This window comes from Bison bison, unplaced genomic scaffold, assembly GCF_000754665.1.
Source record: "Bison bison bison isolate TAMUID 2011002044 unplaced genomic scaffold, Bison_UMD1.0 scf7180017864181, whole genome shotgun sequence".
NCBI lineage: Eukaryota > Metazoa > Chordata > Mammalia > Artiodactyla > Bovidae > Bison > Bison bison.
Window position 1 is genome coordinate 5,908,871 of NW_011494753.1, and position 15,602 is coordinate 5,924,472.

The window sequence follows — 15,602 nt, forward strand, 5'->3', positions numbered from 1 at the left end:
GACAACCCACAGAATGGGAGAAAATATTTGCAAATCATGTATCTGATAAAGGATTAATATCCAGAATATAAAGAGAACTCCTAAAACTTAAAAAACAACCCAATTCAAAAATGGGCAAAGATCTTTTTTTTTTTTTTTTTGTCACCTGGGCGGCCGGGAGCAGGCTTGGGCCGGGGACGGCGGCAATCCGGGGGGTCAGGCTCAGTGAGCCAAGAGCGCGGGTCACTACCCGCAGGGCCATGAGTTTGGCCAGATTCGGGCGTGCTCAGGACGCCACCATCACCTTTAGCCTGGCCGCCTGGCGCTGCTGGATGACGCTAACCTGGGCAAAGATCTTGAAGAGACATTCCTCCAAAGCAGACACAAGATGGCCACTAAACACATGAAGAATGCTCAAAATTACTAATAATTAGAGAAATGCAAATCAAAACTACAATGAGATACCGCTTCACAACAGGTAGGTTTGCTATTGTCAAAAAAACCCCCAGAAAATGATAAGTACGATGAGGATGTAGAGAAACTCGTGCGTTGTTGATGGGAATGTAAAACGGCATAGCCCTGGTGGAAAACAGAATGGCAGTTCCTCAAAAAATTAAAAATAGAATTAACAAATGATCGAACAATTCCACTTCTCGGTATATCCCTAAAAGAACTGAAAGCAAGGTACAGAAGAGAGATTTGTACACCCATGTTCGTAGCAGCATTATCCACAACCGGTAAAACCTGGGAGCAACCCAAGTGTCCATCAACAGATAAATGGACAATAAAATGTGTATACTTGCAACTGAGTATTATTTAGCCTTAAAAAGTAAGGAAATTCTGCAATATGCTACAACACGGATGAACCTTTAGGGACATTCTGCAACATGAAACAGGCCAGTCACAAAAAGACAAATACTGTGTGATTGCACTTACATGAGTACTTAGCTTAGTCAAAATCATAAAGACAAAGTATTATGGTGGTTGCTGGGGAGAGGGGAGAATGGGGGGTGATTGTTTAACTGGTCTAGAGTTGGGTGGGATGGTGGTGATGGTTACATAACAATGTGAATATATTTACCACTGAACTGTGGACTTAAACGTGGTTTAGATGATAAATTTTATGCTGTGTACTTTACAATGAAAACTAAAAAGTGAGCCCCCTCTCCCTCAACGCCCACGAATAACCTCATAAATAACACACAGTTTAGTTCTTACGCGTCGTCCCTGGTCATCAAGGGTTGTAGAAACAATCCTGCCGTCCCTAAAATGCACACCAGGATAAAAACCCACAGAAAAATACGATCAATCACCATGGCAACATATTTCCAATCGTCTTGAATCTGAAAGACAAAAACAAAAATCATGAGAGGAAAAAATAAAGCAGGAAGGAAAAGGCAAACTGAACATATTTTCAACACCAAATATTTAATAAATGGGTTTCAAGAGGAGAAGAAACCATTCTTGCTGCCAACATGCAAGAAAACTTTTTTTTCCTAATTAATGTAGTCTGAGGAAATCTCCCTTCTCACTTTTCTCTTTATGTACTAGAGAAACAAGAATAAAGTATCTGTCATATTAAATGCTTTAAAATAAGAAATTTCTTTTTTTAAAGATTTTTTTTGATGGGAACCATTTTTAAAGTTTTTATTGGCTTTATTACAATATTGCTTCCATTTTATGTTTTGGTTTTCTGGCCGGGAGGCACGTGGGGTCTTAGGTCCCTGACCAGAGATCGAACCTGCACCCCCTGCCCTGGAAGGTGAAGCCTTAACCACTGGACCGCCAGGGAACTCCCATAAGTAAGAAATTTCTTAATATATACATAACCCATTTCCCCCACCCCCCCTATAAAGTTAGTTAAACCAGTTACTTGACTTATACTTCTGTGGGAGGATTCTGGGCCCTTGTTAGAATAGCTAATGCAATCCAACATCATTTACCATTATTTCAAAGTACTAGCTCTTATCCAGTTTTAGATTCTAATTTCCCTTTAACATCTGTTTCAAAAATGAAACAAGCACACCAGGGCAAGCCCCTCATCACCCTTTCTCTCCCACAGCCCCCCTGTCCACAATACCCAACTAGCCAACTATCATCTTCAATTATAAGGCCAAAGTATCAGGGAATTCTGTATAGTTATAGGACAGGTTCAAAGTCAGAAACAATTGCTGACAATAAAGTAAAAGATGGAAGAAAGAGCGAGTCTAATTGTATATAATAGAGCTTCAAATTCTGGCTTGAAATAGGAAGGAGAATTGCACATTAATTATACTCCTAGACAACTCAGAAAGCAAGGAAACCATAATTGGATTGAGAAAAAGAGAACCCATGAATCAACTGATTTTTTAAGAAATAATCACATAATAAAGAGGCAGCATGTGATTCAGTAATTTAATTAAGTGGACTGAGATGGGGCTGGGAGACCAAGATTCTATTTCACCATTAGGAACTTGAGTCAATGCATCCTCTCGATGACACTGAGAAGTCAAAGGATTAGAACTATAATGCCCTGTTTGCCACAAGGTACTTTATTCAAATCCCTAAGACTGGTTTGTAAAAGCGTCAAGTATAAAATAGACCCTGTAATTTCTACTAACCCCGCTACTGGCTAAACCTCCTAAGGCTCTAGGAAGCAGTGGGGTGGAAAAAGCAAGACTTGTTACAATTCCCAGCTCTGCTGCTTTCTAGGTGTGAGAATCTGGTTCAAATATGTGACCTCGCTTAGCCTCAGTTTCCTCATTGGTAAATCAGGGATAAAAACAGTACCTACTTCAGAGAGTTGTTATGAAGATTAAATGAAATACGTGCCTGGCACAGGGTCCTTAATGAATAATACCAATTGATATTCATGCTGATTTTAAAAATGAGGCATTATAAATCTCCCTCTGACAGCATTTCACATGGTTTAGCCTGATGAAGAAAGAGTGAACTCGGGTCTTACACATAATACAAATAGTGCTGCAAAGAGATCTGGGGGAAAATTAACTGTATGTCTGACTCTGGGTATTTCGGCACAATGCTACTGGCTGTTCTCTGCAAACTTTGGCACCGATGATGCGTGAACAGGTAGATGCGTGTTAGGCAGAATGGTAACCTGGCCCAAGTGCCTGGTGTCATCCCTCAGCCCAACCCCGGAGACATCCCAGAAAAGAGACTGCAGTAAAGACGGTCAGAAACACGCACGGGTGTGGCTCGGTGAGTGTAAGCATGAGCGTGGGGTTGGAGGAGGAGGGTCTTGTTAGAAGGAAGAACTGGAGAGGGATTGATTGTGCTCTTCTCCCCCAACCCTGTGCCTCCTTCCAGCCTGCTACCCCTGGCCCAGACAGGCAGGTGGGGCCACTTGTGAGCAAAGTAGAGCCGGGAAGAGAGAGGAGAAAAGGTGCCCACTGACTGGCGGGGCCTGAGACGTCCCGCCTCACTCCCCACATCAAAGATGAAACCACCACAGCGGAGTGAAAGGGACGAGGAGGAGATCTTGAGGGACAAGGTGACAGAAGAATAAAAAGAGAGCACACGGCTTTCAATCAGCAAAAGAAGTTTCATGTTTCTAAAGCACGACAAGAACCGGGGCAAAAAAAAAAGTAAATGCAAAACATGAAATAAGATGCCCGAAATTTAACCCTCGGAAATCAGTAATTACAATACATATAAATAAATCATTGATCAAAAGTCAGACTCTGGTTGGAATGAATGAAGTAACAGATATACATACATCTATAGATATATCTCTGTATCTATATCTCAACCAAACAAGTGTCTCAGGCTTATTAGCTCAGAAGATCATGGCTCTGATCTGTGCATGCCTCCAAGACCTCAAGAGCAACTCATGCAATGGAACCAGTCTTGAAGGATCAGCTGTCAAAACCGTCAAACGAAAGTATTAACAGGAGACCCACAAGCTCCCTAACTAGTTTTCTAATTTGTAACCCAATCCTACCTTAACTCTGAATTTAGAGTGTTAGTTAAACTCCTCACAAGTGTGAGCAAGTAAGGGGCACCAACACAGCTCAAGAAGAGCCAAGGCAGGGGACACGGTGACACTCCTGTCCCTGTGGGGCCTGGTGTGTCCAGGGACAGTCATTCATGGGCTCCCAGCACCCTCATGAGATGGCTCTGGGAGAACTGGGCCTGTTTGGTTTGAATTCCTAGGAGGTCAGGACAGTTAAAACCAGCCAAGTTGGAGCCGGGGAATTAGGAAATTAAAACATCTCTGGGAAATTATGTACACAGCAGTGTGTCAGTCACACAGTAAGATAGAAAAAGGAATCCTTCCGACAGCCCAACTCCCCAGAGCACTGAGTAGGCATCTTTATTCTAACACCTGCCACCCTTTCACAAACAGCAATCCACTGCAGTCCAGATTTCTGCATTCTCTGGAAAAACAATGGGACCACATCACCAGATGACCAGAGGTGAGCAGTGGCTGCCTCATGAGATGAACCATGTGCCTCTAGTTTCGAGCAGCCAAACACATAAGTGTAAAGCTTCCCCATCATTAATACCTATCACTATTTCTAACCTAAGATTTTTGGAGGAAATAGAAGTCCACCCAATTATCACTCCAAAGAAGTGATGATTTTAAAAGTAGATAAATGTTAGAGAGTATCTGCAAAAGTGCTTAGTGTTAGACCAACAAGAGGTTTTCACTAATCATGTACTCAATGTCCAACAATTGCTTCAACAGAATCTGAAGGCAGGCCTGGCCTTTTGGCTAAATTTCTGACATCATCGGGCGGCTGTGCATTGTTACAGTCACAAGATGGGCACAGAGTTGCTCGGATGGGTGGGGTGAGGAGATAGGGCCACTGTCTCTGTCTCCCTCCTGTCTCATCCACTCCTATTAATATGCCATTCACAGCTGAAAGAGGGGATCTAGACATTCCCTACCAACATTAATTACCTCCAGGGCATCAGGAAATGAAATTATCTAGTAATTAGCTCTCTGCTAATAAGCAACTTAAGGCAGAGCATAATAACCTTGGGGGTAAACAGAGTGGGAGCAGCCAAACACATAACGCTTCCCCATCATTAATACCTATCACTAGTTCTAAAATAAGATTTTTGGACAAAATAGAAGTCCACCCAACGAAAAAACCATGGGCAAGCGTGTGAATAGATATTTCACAAAAGAAGATATCCAAATGGCCCATAAGCATATGAAAAGGAGACCCATTCATTACTCAACCAGGACATGCTAATTAAAACATCAAGTGATGCCACTTCACCCCGCTGGCGAGGAGAGGCGGCAGCTGGGGACTTGCAAACGTCGCCAGTGGGTGTGTCAGTCGGCTTAAACATTTTGGAAACCTGACAGTATCCACTTAAGTGGAAAATACATCTCTGCAGTGAGCCAGCAGTGCCGTCCTTAGGTGTGTATCCAGGAGAAACGAACGTATGTATTCACCAAAGATATGTATAAGAACATTTAGAGCCGCTTTATTCACAATAGCCCCAACCTGGAAACACCCAACAATTGTAGATGGAATTAATAAACAGAAGGCGGTGTTGTCTTATTGCAGAATACTACACAGCAGTAACAAGCCCAAAGGATGAACCTCAGACGTTTTGTACATTTTGTTGAAAGAAATAAGTCAAATATGAAAGAGGTTATGCAATGCTACTTACATGAAGTTCAAGAGTAGGTAAAATCAGGGACTTGCCTGGTAGTCCAGTGACTAAGAGTCCACTCTCCCAATGCAGGGGGCCCAGGTTCAATCCTTGGTCAGGGAACTAGATCCTGTATGCCACAACTAAAAGCTAGTGCAGCCAATAAGTTTTAAAACATTTTCTAAAGAATAGGTAAAATTAATGGAAAAGAGGCCAGGCTCAGCGGCTACTAAGGAGGGAGGGAGTGGGGTACTGACTGCGAGGGGCACGAGGGAGCTTTCTGGGCACTGGAAATGTTCTATGTCTTTATCTAGATCATGGTTCCACGAGTGTACACATAATGTAATAATTCACTGAACTGTATGCACACTTAAGACACGTGTACCTTATGTAAATTACACCTACAGGGGGATGGGGGGACACAATCAGTCAAGTTTAAAACGTCAGCTCAGCTAATCAATACTAATTGGAGGTCATCTGGTCTCACTCCCTCTTCCAGCCTACCTCCTAATCCATTCTCTCTTGGTATTAGGAGTTCCTATGGCCTAAACGGCTGGCAGCCCAGGAGCTAAATGCAAGGCACTACATACAACCTTTATCATCCCATTTTACAGAAGACAAGACAGGCTCACACAAGTGAGGCAACACATCCAGGGATATGTAACTGGTACATGGAAGAGCAGGTCTGAAAACAGCTCACTGATGCCAGTGAGTTAAGTCTAATTCCTTAACCCCACCCTAAGCCTTGTCCACAAAGAACCAATAAATGTTTGTTGAATGAGTGAATGCTAATGTAATAACAGACACAGCCTTACCTCTTTGGCTTCATTTTGTGCTTTCATATTTTCAGCAATATACTTGACACTTTGGATAGCTTCTTTGATTTCCGGTGACAGAGCAGAGAGGGACAGCACAGCGTCAACAGACTCAGAACTGGAGCTTCTCGTGAGGTTGGCACTGAAATTGGAGATTTTTGCCCTGCGATGGTGGCAGTAGCCGCACAGCCCGTCCTGGCAGGGGTAGCCTTCCTTGCAGACCTTGGACTCTATGCGGCTGAAGCAATTCAGGTTTGAGAGCTCAGCGCTATAGAAGGGTCTTGGCCTCTGAGTGTTGCCCTCGTTGCTTGCTGGCCTGGTCATGAACATGACCCTGGGAAGCAAGTTCAAGAATATGGTCTTCACCCATGCGGGCATCGTGTGGGTGGTCGGGGTCCTGTAGTGCACGTTGAGCACGAAGACGGTGATGACGATGGACAAGGTTACAAAGATCATGGTGAAGAGCAGGTACTCGCCGATCAGGGGAATCACCAGTGAGGTGGACGGGATGGTCTCGGTGATCACCAGGAGAAACACGGTCAAGGAGAGGAGCACTGAGATGCAGAGGGTCACCTTCTCACCGCAGTCGGAAGGCAGGTAGAAGACGAGCACAGTCAGAAAGGAGATGAGCAGGCAGGGGATGATGAGGTTGATGGTGTAGAACAGGGGCAGGCGCCGGATGTAGAGCGAGTAGGTGATGTCCGGGTAGATCTCCTCGCAGCAGTTGTACTTGATGTCGTGCTTGTAGCCAGGGGCTTTGATGATGGCCCACTCGCCGCTCTCCCAGTAGTCCTTGAGGTTCATGGAGGAGCCGATCAGGACCAGGTCGATTTTTGCCTTGTCGTAGGACCAGGAACCGAACTTCATGGTGCAGTTCTGGTAATCAAACGGGAAGTAGGTCACGTCGATTTTGCATGAGCTCTTAAAGATGGCTGGGGGGATCCAAGTCACTTCCCCCGTGTACTTGAGTAAAGCTTTGGTCTTGTCGTCCACTTGGAAATCCCCAACAGCACTGTGAAAACAAACGGGAGGTGTGTGGCACACATGTGGTCATCTAGTCCAGCCTCTCACACTGCCAGCTGGTAAACAGCAAGTGGCGACTTGTAAAACTGCAGAATGTAAGTGTTCAAAGGGCTATAAAAAGTCTCCCAGGCCACCATTCCATTTACCAATGGGGATACTGAGGCCCAGGACCCCCCACCCACAGACAGTCTGACACACTCATCATCATTCTCCCCAACCCAGGCCATGTCACTGGTTCATTCCACACCATACAACTCCCTACTTGAAACTTATCGAGTGTGTGCATGCTCAGTCGCTTCAGTTGTGTTCGACTCTGCAACCCTGTGCACTGTAGCCTGCCAGGCTCTTCTGTCCATGGAATTCTCCGGGCAAGAATACTGGAGTGGGTTGCCATTCCCTCCTCTTGGAGATCTTCCCGACCCAGGGATCCAACCCACATCTCGTGCATCACAGGTGGATTCTTTACCCACTGAGCCACCTGGGAAGCCCTGATATTTACTGAGATACTCCCAAATGTGAGAGTTTTCTCCTTTAATTAATAAAAGAAATTAATGAACGTGGCCGTTTGGAGGCAGGTGTTCAGGTCCCTATAGTTTAGTCCTTGTAATGCCGCCTCCTTCTGTCCTCAATTGGGTGTGCAATATGTGTACACCCATGCATGCAGAGCACACCCTGGACCTCCAAGGGCTGTGGAGTCCACGGTGGGCACCCACTCCCATTAAACTGAGCCCTGTTAGATGGGTCTATTACCAGGCCCTGTCTCTGGATTCTGGTTCTCCGGTTCACCACACTCCCCCATTCTTCCCTGCACTGTTCTAGAAAGAATAATCACATTTTCTGATTCCTTGTCTTTTAAACCCAGCACAGCAGGTTCCTTTGCCTTCTGTGTCCCTATCCTTCCCCATTTCTCCTCCACGCTCCTTCTCCCTTAGCTACATCCACCCTGACTTCCTCTCTAGGCAGAGATATATATTATTCTTAGAGTTGGCTTGCTGGCATTTATCAGCTGGCTTGTGCAGTGGAAGATTTGCTGTCGACCAACTCAATACCCTGTCCAGTCTCGCATCTGAGAGTGAAGCCAGCCAGTCCTCAAAACAATGGCTTTGCCCAGTGAAGGCTCTTGATGTTTCCCTGGGTCAGCCAGCCTTTGACTGGTTTCTTAGAGTTGTGCATTTGAAGGCGTGCATGTCCTTCTAAAGGCAACAACTACCATACCAATTTGCCCAAAAAGCTGGGGGGAAAAAAAAAGACAAACCTAAACATTTAGAGATATCCTGTCCGGTTGTTATTGGATACCATTGTGTGAAGACAGAAGGGAAGTGTCTGGGGCCTGTCTCCTTGCTGGTCTCTGGTCCTCCCACCCTCCCATGTTCTGTTGAGCAGGACAGTCATTACATGTGGAACTTGATGTCAAATCCATTAAGCCCTTTACTCCAGCTGGACTGTCCCAAAGGTGCCCTGCGTTTATATGTTCTCAGCCCCACTTTATCATACTGGGCCCTCGATTCCCCAGAAGATGATTCCTGACCCCAGGAAGAAAGGAGGAGGGGTATGAGAAGTGGGGGGGTAGGGACCCACGCAATCCCAAGTGGACTTGACCACGTGGGGCAGGGAGGAGCTCTGGGAGGCTGGCCTACACTCCATGGAGGGCTGAAAGGACCCCTGGGAAGGCAGAAGCCTCCGGAACAACTTTCCTTAAGGCATCCTGGATCAACAAAATGGACCTTCAGAGCCCAGGCACTAGTCCAAGAGTTGGCAAGCTATGGCCCACTGGCTTGGCCCCTATTTCTGTAAATAAATTTTTATTGGTGCACACACCCATACACATTTGTGGCCTATTGTCTGCAAATATTAAGTCACAAGGACAGGGCTGTATCGCCATGACAGAGGCTGTAAGGCCTCCAAAGCCTAAAATACTACCTGGTCTTTCAGAGAAAATCTTGATGATCCCTGCTCCAGTCTAAGCCCCTCATTTCCTTGAAAAGGAAACGGAAGGTCAGAGAGCAGGACTGCTTGCTCAGGGTCCCACAGAGTTTGTGGCAGAGCCTTGAACGCTCGGAACTTGAGTCTGGCCTTTTGGACACACACTTGAGGACCCACTGCCCACATCACCAGCAGAACTAGGTTACGTGGAACCCTATGAAGCTCAGATGTGAGAGTGTGGGGTCAAACACCGCCACCAGTGGTTCCTGCATGGGCTGCATGTGAACTCATGATTGTGGCGTGTGGGATCTAGTTCCCTGACCAGGGATCGAACTCAGGCCCCCTGCATTGGGAATGCAGAGTCTCAGCCACTGGACCACCAGGGAAGTCCCTACACAGAGCATTTTAATGCTTCAAGGGGACTACTGGAGGAGGGAACTCCCAAGCAGGTGACACAGAGTTGCGCTCTTACCCACAAAGGCTGTAAACAAAGACAGCAAAGACGGATAGATTGGACCCCTTATTAACATACTGTAAGAAAAATATGAAAAGTAATTGAATAACATGCAAGCACACAAAACTACAGCCACAGAACAGATGAAACGGATGACCTGACATTACAAATTAACCTATAAAAGCAACCTTTAGAGACTTTGAAAGAGCAGCATAAATTAGAGACAGAAAAGGTAAGAATCTGGGTAAGCGACAGGAGTTCAATAAAGAACAGATGAAACGCAGGAAAGAATAGGAAAAAAGAAATTTTAAAAATCATTTCAGAAATAAAGACTAAAACATAACAACAAGCAGACACCATGGACAGTGTAGTGATTGAAACAAAAAAAGAAAGGAGAAAAATGTAAATCAAAAAGAGATAAAAGAATTTGAGAAAAAATAACAGAGAATATAGGTAAAGAAGTTGTAATTTATGTGAAAAAGGAGTTCCTGGAGAGATAAAGCAATAGAACAGAACAATCTTAAAAACTCTAATTCACAAAAAATTTACTGGAATAAAAGAAGTCTTATTATGTATATGATACAGAGTGAAACAACTAGATTTTAAAGATAAATGAAAAATATCTTTGGGTTACTCAAGAAAAAGCTGGGTATGCATCCCAGCTGACTATGCATCCTAATGTTTCAGGACAGCCCTGGTTTATTTCTGTGGTCCAGGCACACTTATTAATAGAGTCCCTTTTCTCTCCCCAAAGTCACCAGATTATACAAGAAAAAGAAAATTAGATTGGCAATCGTTTTTGACAGCAATACTTCATACTAGAACATGAGTCAGCATTTTTAAGATTTTCATGGAAGGAAAATGTGAACCAAGGATTTTATATCAGCAAAATGACAAAAATATTACCTAAAAAGGGTACTGTGAGTTCTGAACGTGTGAGAACTTAGGGTATATGGTGTCCATGAACAATTTCTGAGGATTCTACTAGAGAACGAACTTCAGAAAACAAAAAACCATAGAAGAAACTGGCATAAGAAGGTAAAAGGTGTTTCTAGTGTGTTGAGATGAAACTTTCACCTGAGGTTTAGAGAAACTGAAGTTTTAGTTAGGAGAGAGGAGCTGGATGATTTTCTCTAAATGTTATTTTCAGCTTCGGATTCCAAGGAAATTCCTTTTGATATTTGTTCCTCTCCACATCTGATTTGAAACATTTCACTACATCTCTCATTACTGTTAAAAGCATACATCCCTAAAGCACCCCAGCTGTTCACCCAAGACTGCCAGCAAGAAAACAGCTATGACTTTCAAATCATAAGATTAAAAGCTGTGCCCACTTTAATTCTATCTCAGGAAAAATTCTCACCACCCTGCCCAGCTCCCTAAGAGCCTCTGGACCAGGAGATTCGTAGGATGCCTCACATTCTGCAAACCAGTTAATTTATCCCCTGTCCCAGTTCTTTAAGTGCCAATTTACAAGTTGCATGAAAGAAATATGAATGCTGTCTTTTCTTGGGAAAGCAATAAATAAAACATGGAGCATCTTTGGAATGGATAAAGGACTCCTTCTTTTAGTTCTTTTAGCCCATGACTAGAAAGTGGGATTCAGCTCCTCTAGTCCCAATACTAATAGTAAAACATATTAATTTGTACTAATCTGGCAGACAAACCTAAACACAGAACACTTTAAAATCAGATTCGACTAATTCTATATCAAGTGTTTTGCTGAAAAATGCTCACTGCTTTTTTCAAGACACTATAACTCCAGAGATAAGCACAGGTGCAAACATGAAGTTTTGCAATACCCAGAGAATAAACTAGTACATACTGTAAAATATCCATTAAAATTCTGTGTGTCTGAGATGGCTGGATGGCATCACTGACTCGACGGACATGAGTCTGAGTGAACTCTGGGAGTAGGTGATGGACAGGGAGACCTGGCGTGCTGTGATTCATGGGGTTGCAACGAGTCAGACACGACTGAGTGACTGAACTGAACTGAACAGAGGTTAAATGCACAAAGTGTCAGGTTGGCATGTAAAGAGAGGCTGGTTTTGGAGGTGCCAGGATGTACAGGTTCAGACCAGCTGGAAAAGAACCTTTGAAAGTGAGAAAGAAGCAGGGCTTCCTGCCACTGGTGGGCAAAGGCGTACGTACAGCATCAGGCTGGGAGGGGAGCATCAGTTAGTTGAGTAGAAGAATGAAGCTTTCCCATGCCCTAACCATAGGGCCTGGTGGGACCTGACTTTCAGGGAGGTTCAGCTCCTGCCTTGGTGACCAATGCCCACTCCCATGTATTTCCTTCTTTGCCCTTCCTCTCTCTCACTGTATGTTTTGATATTATAACTCATGCCTGGCTTCCCTGATGTCTGGCAAATTCCTAGAGGCAAGAGGAGTGGTGGTTATTAATGTTTTGTGCCACCTTATCTCAACAACAACGGCATATGATTCTGACTTAAAGATGAGTTTTTAGCATGAGGAAAGGGAAGAGGGCTCTCAGGCACCACGTAACACCTGGCATATAGGAGATGCCCAATAAACACCTGTGGAATGAATCAGATGAATGAAGCCCTCTTGGCAAAGGTCTCAGGACGCCTAGGCTGTAAAGCACAGAAGGCCAAGGACCCCGGTCCAGGCTGACAGCCCCGAGAGGGTCGGGGCCACCCGGCACCTTACTTGTTGTACAGTACAATGTCTGGCTTCCAGATCTTCTGCGCAGGGACGCGCATGAACTCGGCCCCGTCGTAGTCGGACGGGTTCCACTTCAGCTTGTAGTCGTTCCAGATCTGGGGGGAGGAGGCGGAGAAGGACCAGCGTGGTTTTACTTCTCTTGACACCACCCATCTTGGTGACCTCCCACCTCTGCCACACATCACAGAGCCATCTCCATGAAGACCACACTGGCCCAGTTCCTCCTCTGGGTGCTAGTCACGGGGATAGCACTGGGCTGGTGCTGGCTGCCGGGAGCCACTGCCTCCATGGTTGGGGCAAGCGCAGCCCCCAACAATCAGTTAGGACCATTAGGGCTTTCTCCAGTCACTTCCAGCGCTAGGCCCAGGTCCATGCCTTATGCTCCTGCTGTTTACATTCCTGAAACGGCTCAGATATGCCATGAAGCCCTAATAACAGAGTGCTAATGACACATAGAATCCCCTTTCTATCTCCAAGTTGAGCAGGGTTGGCCTCTGAAGGGTTCTGGGGAAGGAACCATAATCCCACCAGGACCCAAGAAGTATCTGGGTGCAGAGGCTGGGAGAGCTGAGTCCTGAGTGCCTAAGGAGAGAAAGGACCGTAGGCTGTGGTCAAGGGGCATCTGTGCCACAGAGCGCTCACAGAAGGCTGCTCAGCTGACCGGCCAGTTGGCTGGACTGGTAGAAGAATCAGCCTTAGGTCAGTGGGTTATCTGTCCATGTCTGCACAGAGCTCCCTGGGGAGGACATGTGGGAGCCGATTTCTTTGGTCTCAACCTGAACAAGAAAATCCAGAACCCCAGCTCCCACCCTCCCAACTACAACGGCATATGATTCTGACTTAAGCATGAGTTTTTAGCAAGAGAAAGGGAAAGAGGTGTCTCAGGCAGCACCCTAGAGTCAGAGGTCAGGGCTCTAGGCCTGGGTCTGCGCCATTTTGTGTGAGCATGTGGGGCGGGGCAGGGTCTCTCTCTCTTTCCAGGCTTCAGTCTATTGTCTGTGACTTGAGGGGCTGGACCCTGCAGTCCTTCCAGGAGGGTGTAGGGCACTGCATGTGACCCCAAGCCCAGGAAGAGACAGACCAGCTAGTCAGTGGACCCCATCTAGGTCCACATCTAGGCCCTTTGTTCTCGTTCAGGGATAGCAAATAAAATAGTCACCACCAGGGGGCAGCAGTGCTCAGGGTCTGGTCACTTACTTGCTTGAGCCACAGGTTAGTCTCCATGATCTGGTTTACTTCATCCTAGAAAGAGAGATTAAAGTAGATGGTGAATTACAAAAACAAGGCTGGTTCTGGGAAAGGCTCTTCCAGAAGCTCCATACCCCACGGCCACGGCTTGTGGCTCTGACACTCACCACTTTCACCAGCTGAGACATGGACACCTCAAACTGGATGATGACCGGGTCAGACACGTTGGCCACTGGCCGGATGATCTCGTTGTAATCTTCAAACAGGCGCTCAAACAGGCGATGCTCGGCGTCGGAGGTGCTGGCCACTGAGGGAAGTAGCCCCGTCAGATCCTGGGGTAGTCATCACTTTCCCCCTCCCCAGGAACATCATGTACCCACAGCCTCCCCTCCACCTGCTGGGGGTACTCTCTGGAACTCCAGACTTTCAGACCAGTCCCGCTCCTTCAAGTTTACAGACGAGAAAACTGAGGCCCAAGACAGAAGGGATTCCATCAGATCACACACATTCGGTGAGAAGCACAGTGGTTACAAGCACAGGCTCTGAATTTGGATAGATCTGGTGCAAATCCTGACAGACTGCGGGGCAGTGATGTGAACTGAGGCAAGTGGCTTAACCTCTCAGTGCTGGCATGTGGTAAGAGCTCAAGAACCATCATCTCTGTTATTACAGGGCAGGGGCGATACAAGTGAAGTCTGCCAGGGCACAGCCACAATGGAGAGATGACCAGTCCACTCCCAAGGCAGGGGCACCCCAGGGTCAGAGGGAGACTGCAGCCCAGGACTGGGACTCTCCTCCTTCCCACCCAGGACCTTGCAGGGGTTTGGCCACCAAACGTCTTAGAAGCCGGGTGCCTACATGGCTCCCATGATCTCAGAGTGTGACCCACGGTCCTGCTAATGATGTCTTCACATCTTGATCAAAGACTCTTCTCTCTCTGAAACCCCTGGCGACCCCCTTTGTTTATAGGCCACACCCCAGGCATTCTGAGTCAGCTGTCTTTTGCTTCTCGCTTACAGTTCTGGGAGAAATCTGGGGATGGGGATGAGGGGAATCCTTGGTGAAGTTCAGCTCAACTTCTCCAGGGATTTTGACTGCCCTCCCCGCTCCGCCCCGCAGATAAAGACTGGGCCACAGTCAGGAGCTCCGTGTGGAGCGGACGGCGCTCTGTGTAGTGGGGGCCTCAGCCCCGGAAGGCAGGATCAGCGTTCTGAGTGCATGGTCACAACGTCGTCTCCCAACCGACATCCAGCCCAGCTGCAGGGACTGCCGTCAGCCCTGCCAAATCCCTCGCCCCCTCGTATCTACCACCCCTCGCAGGACACTCAAAAAGTTTGCTGGCGTCTTCGGGTCTGGGCCGGTATTTCCCTAACAGGCTCCTCTAAGAAACCTGGCGGAAGGCGGGGAGGCGCCAGCAGCGCCTGAGAGGCGAGGACAAAGAGGAGAGGCTGGCGCCCCGAAACGACTCCCCTCCGCCCCCAGGTGGCCTTGGTCAAGCCTTTAGCCCTCAGCTTCCCCATCTATTCGTAAAACGAGGAGGTGGGCGGGATGCGGAGAGTGGAACCCGCGGCCTGGGCGCGCCAGTGCGCCAAGCAGGACGACAGGCAGGGCTGGGACTCGAATCTGTAACCCCGGGCTGGGGAAGAAAGGCCCCCGGTGCGGGCCCTCCCCGCGCCTCCGGGCCGCGCCCAGAAGACTCTCAAGAATGGGGGATTCGAGGGGGAAACACGCACGCACCCACCCACCTCGCCGCCGGGTCGGAGCCAGACCACACAGGGTGCAGGGCCCCGGCCACGACGCCCTTGTCCCCGCCTCTCCGCGCTGCGCTCGGGGCCGCAACCCCTACGGACCCTGGGTCCCGGCTCGGTCCTCCGGGTCTCCGTTGCCCCGCGCCCGTACCTGGCAGCAGAAGCAGAAGCAGC

General features: G+C 47.2%; 1 protein-coding gene across 1 annotated transcript in view; it reads right to left on the reverse strand.

Moving 5' to 3' along the window:
• Positions 1-353: 353 nt before the first annotated feature.
• CHRNA3 (cholinergic receptor, nicotinic, alpha 3 (neuronal)) overlaps positions 354-15,602 on the reverse strand; it is a 15,771-nt gene continuing 522 nt past the window's right edge. Inside the window, exons 2-7 of the mRNA XM_010843405.1 lie at positions 15,580-15,600; positions 13,848-13,987; positions 13,690-13,734; positions 12,478-12,587; positions 6,405-7,416; positions 354-1,322 (exon numbers count right to left, since the gene is read on the reverse strand). Of these exons, the coding sequence (XP_010841707.1) occupies positions 1,194-1,322; positions 6,405-7,416; positions 12,478-12,587; positions 13,690-13,734; positions 13,848-13,987; positions 15,580-15,600 (1,457 nt within the window). The 3' untranslated portion in view covers positions 354-1,193. The remainder of the gene's footprint in view (positions 1,323-6,404; positions 7,417-12,477; positions 12,588-13,689; positions 13,735-13,847; positions 13,988-15,579; positions 15,601-15,602) is intronic.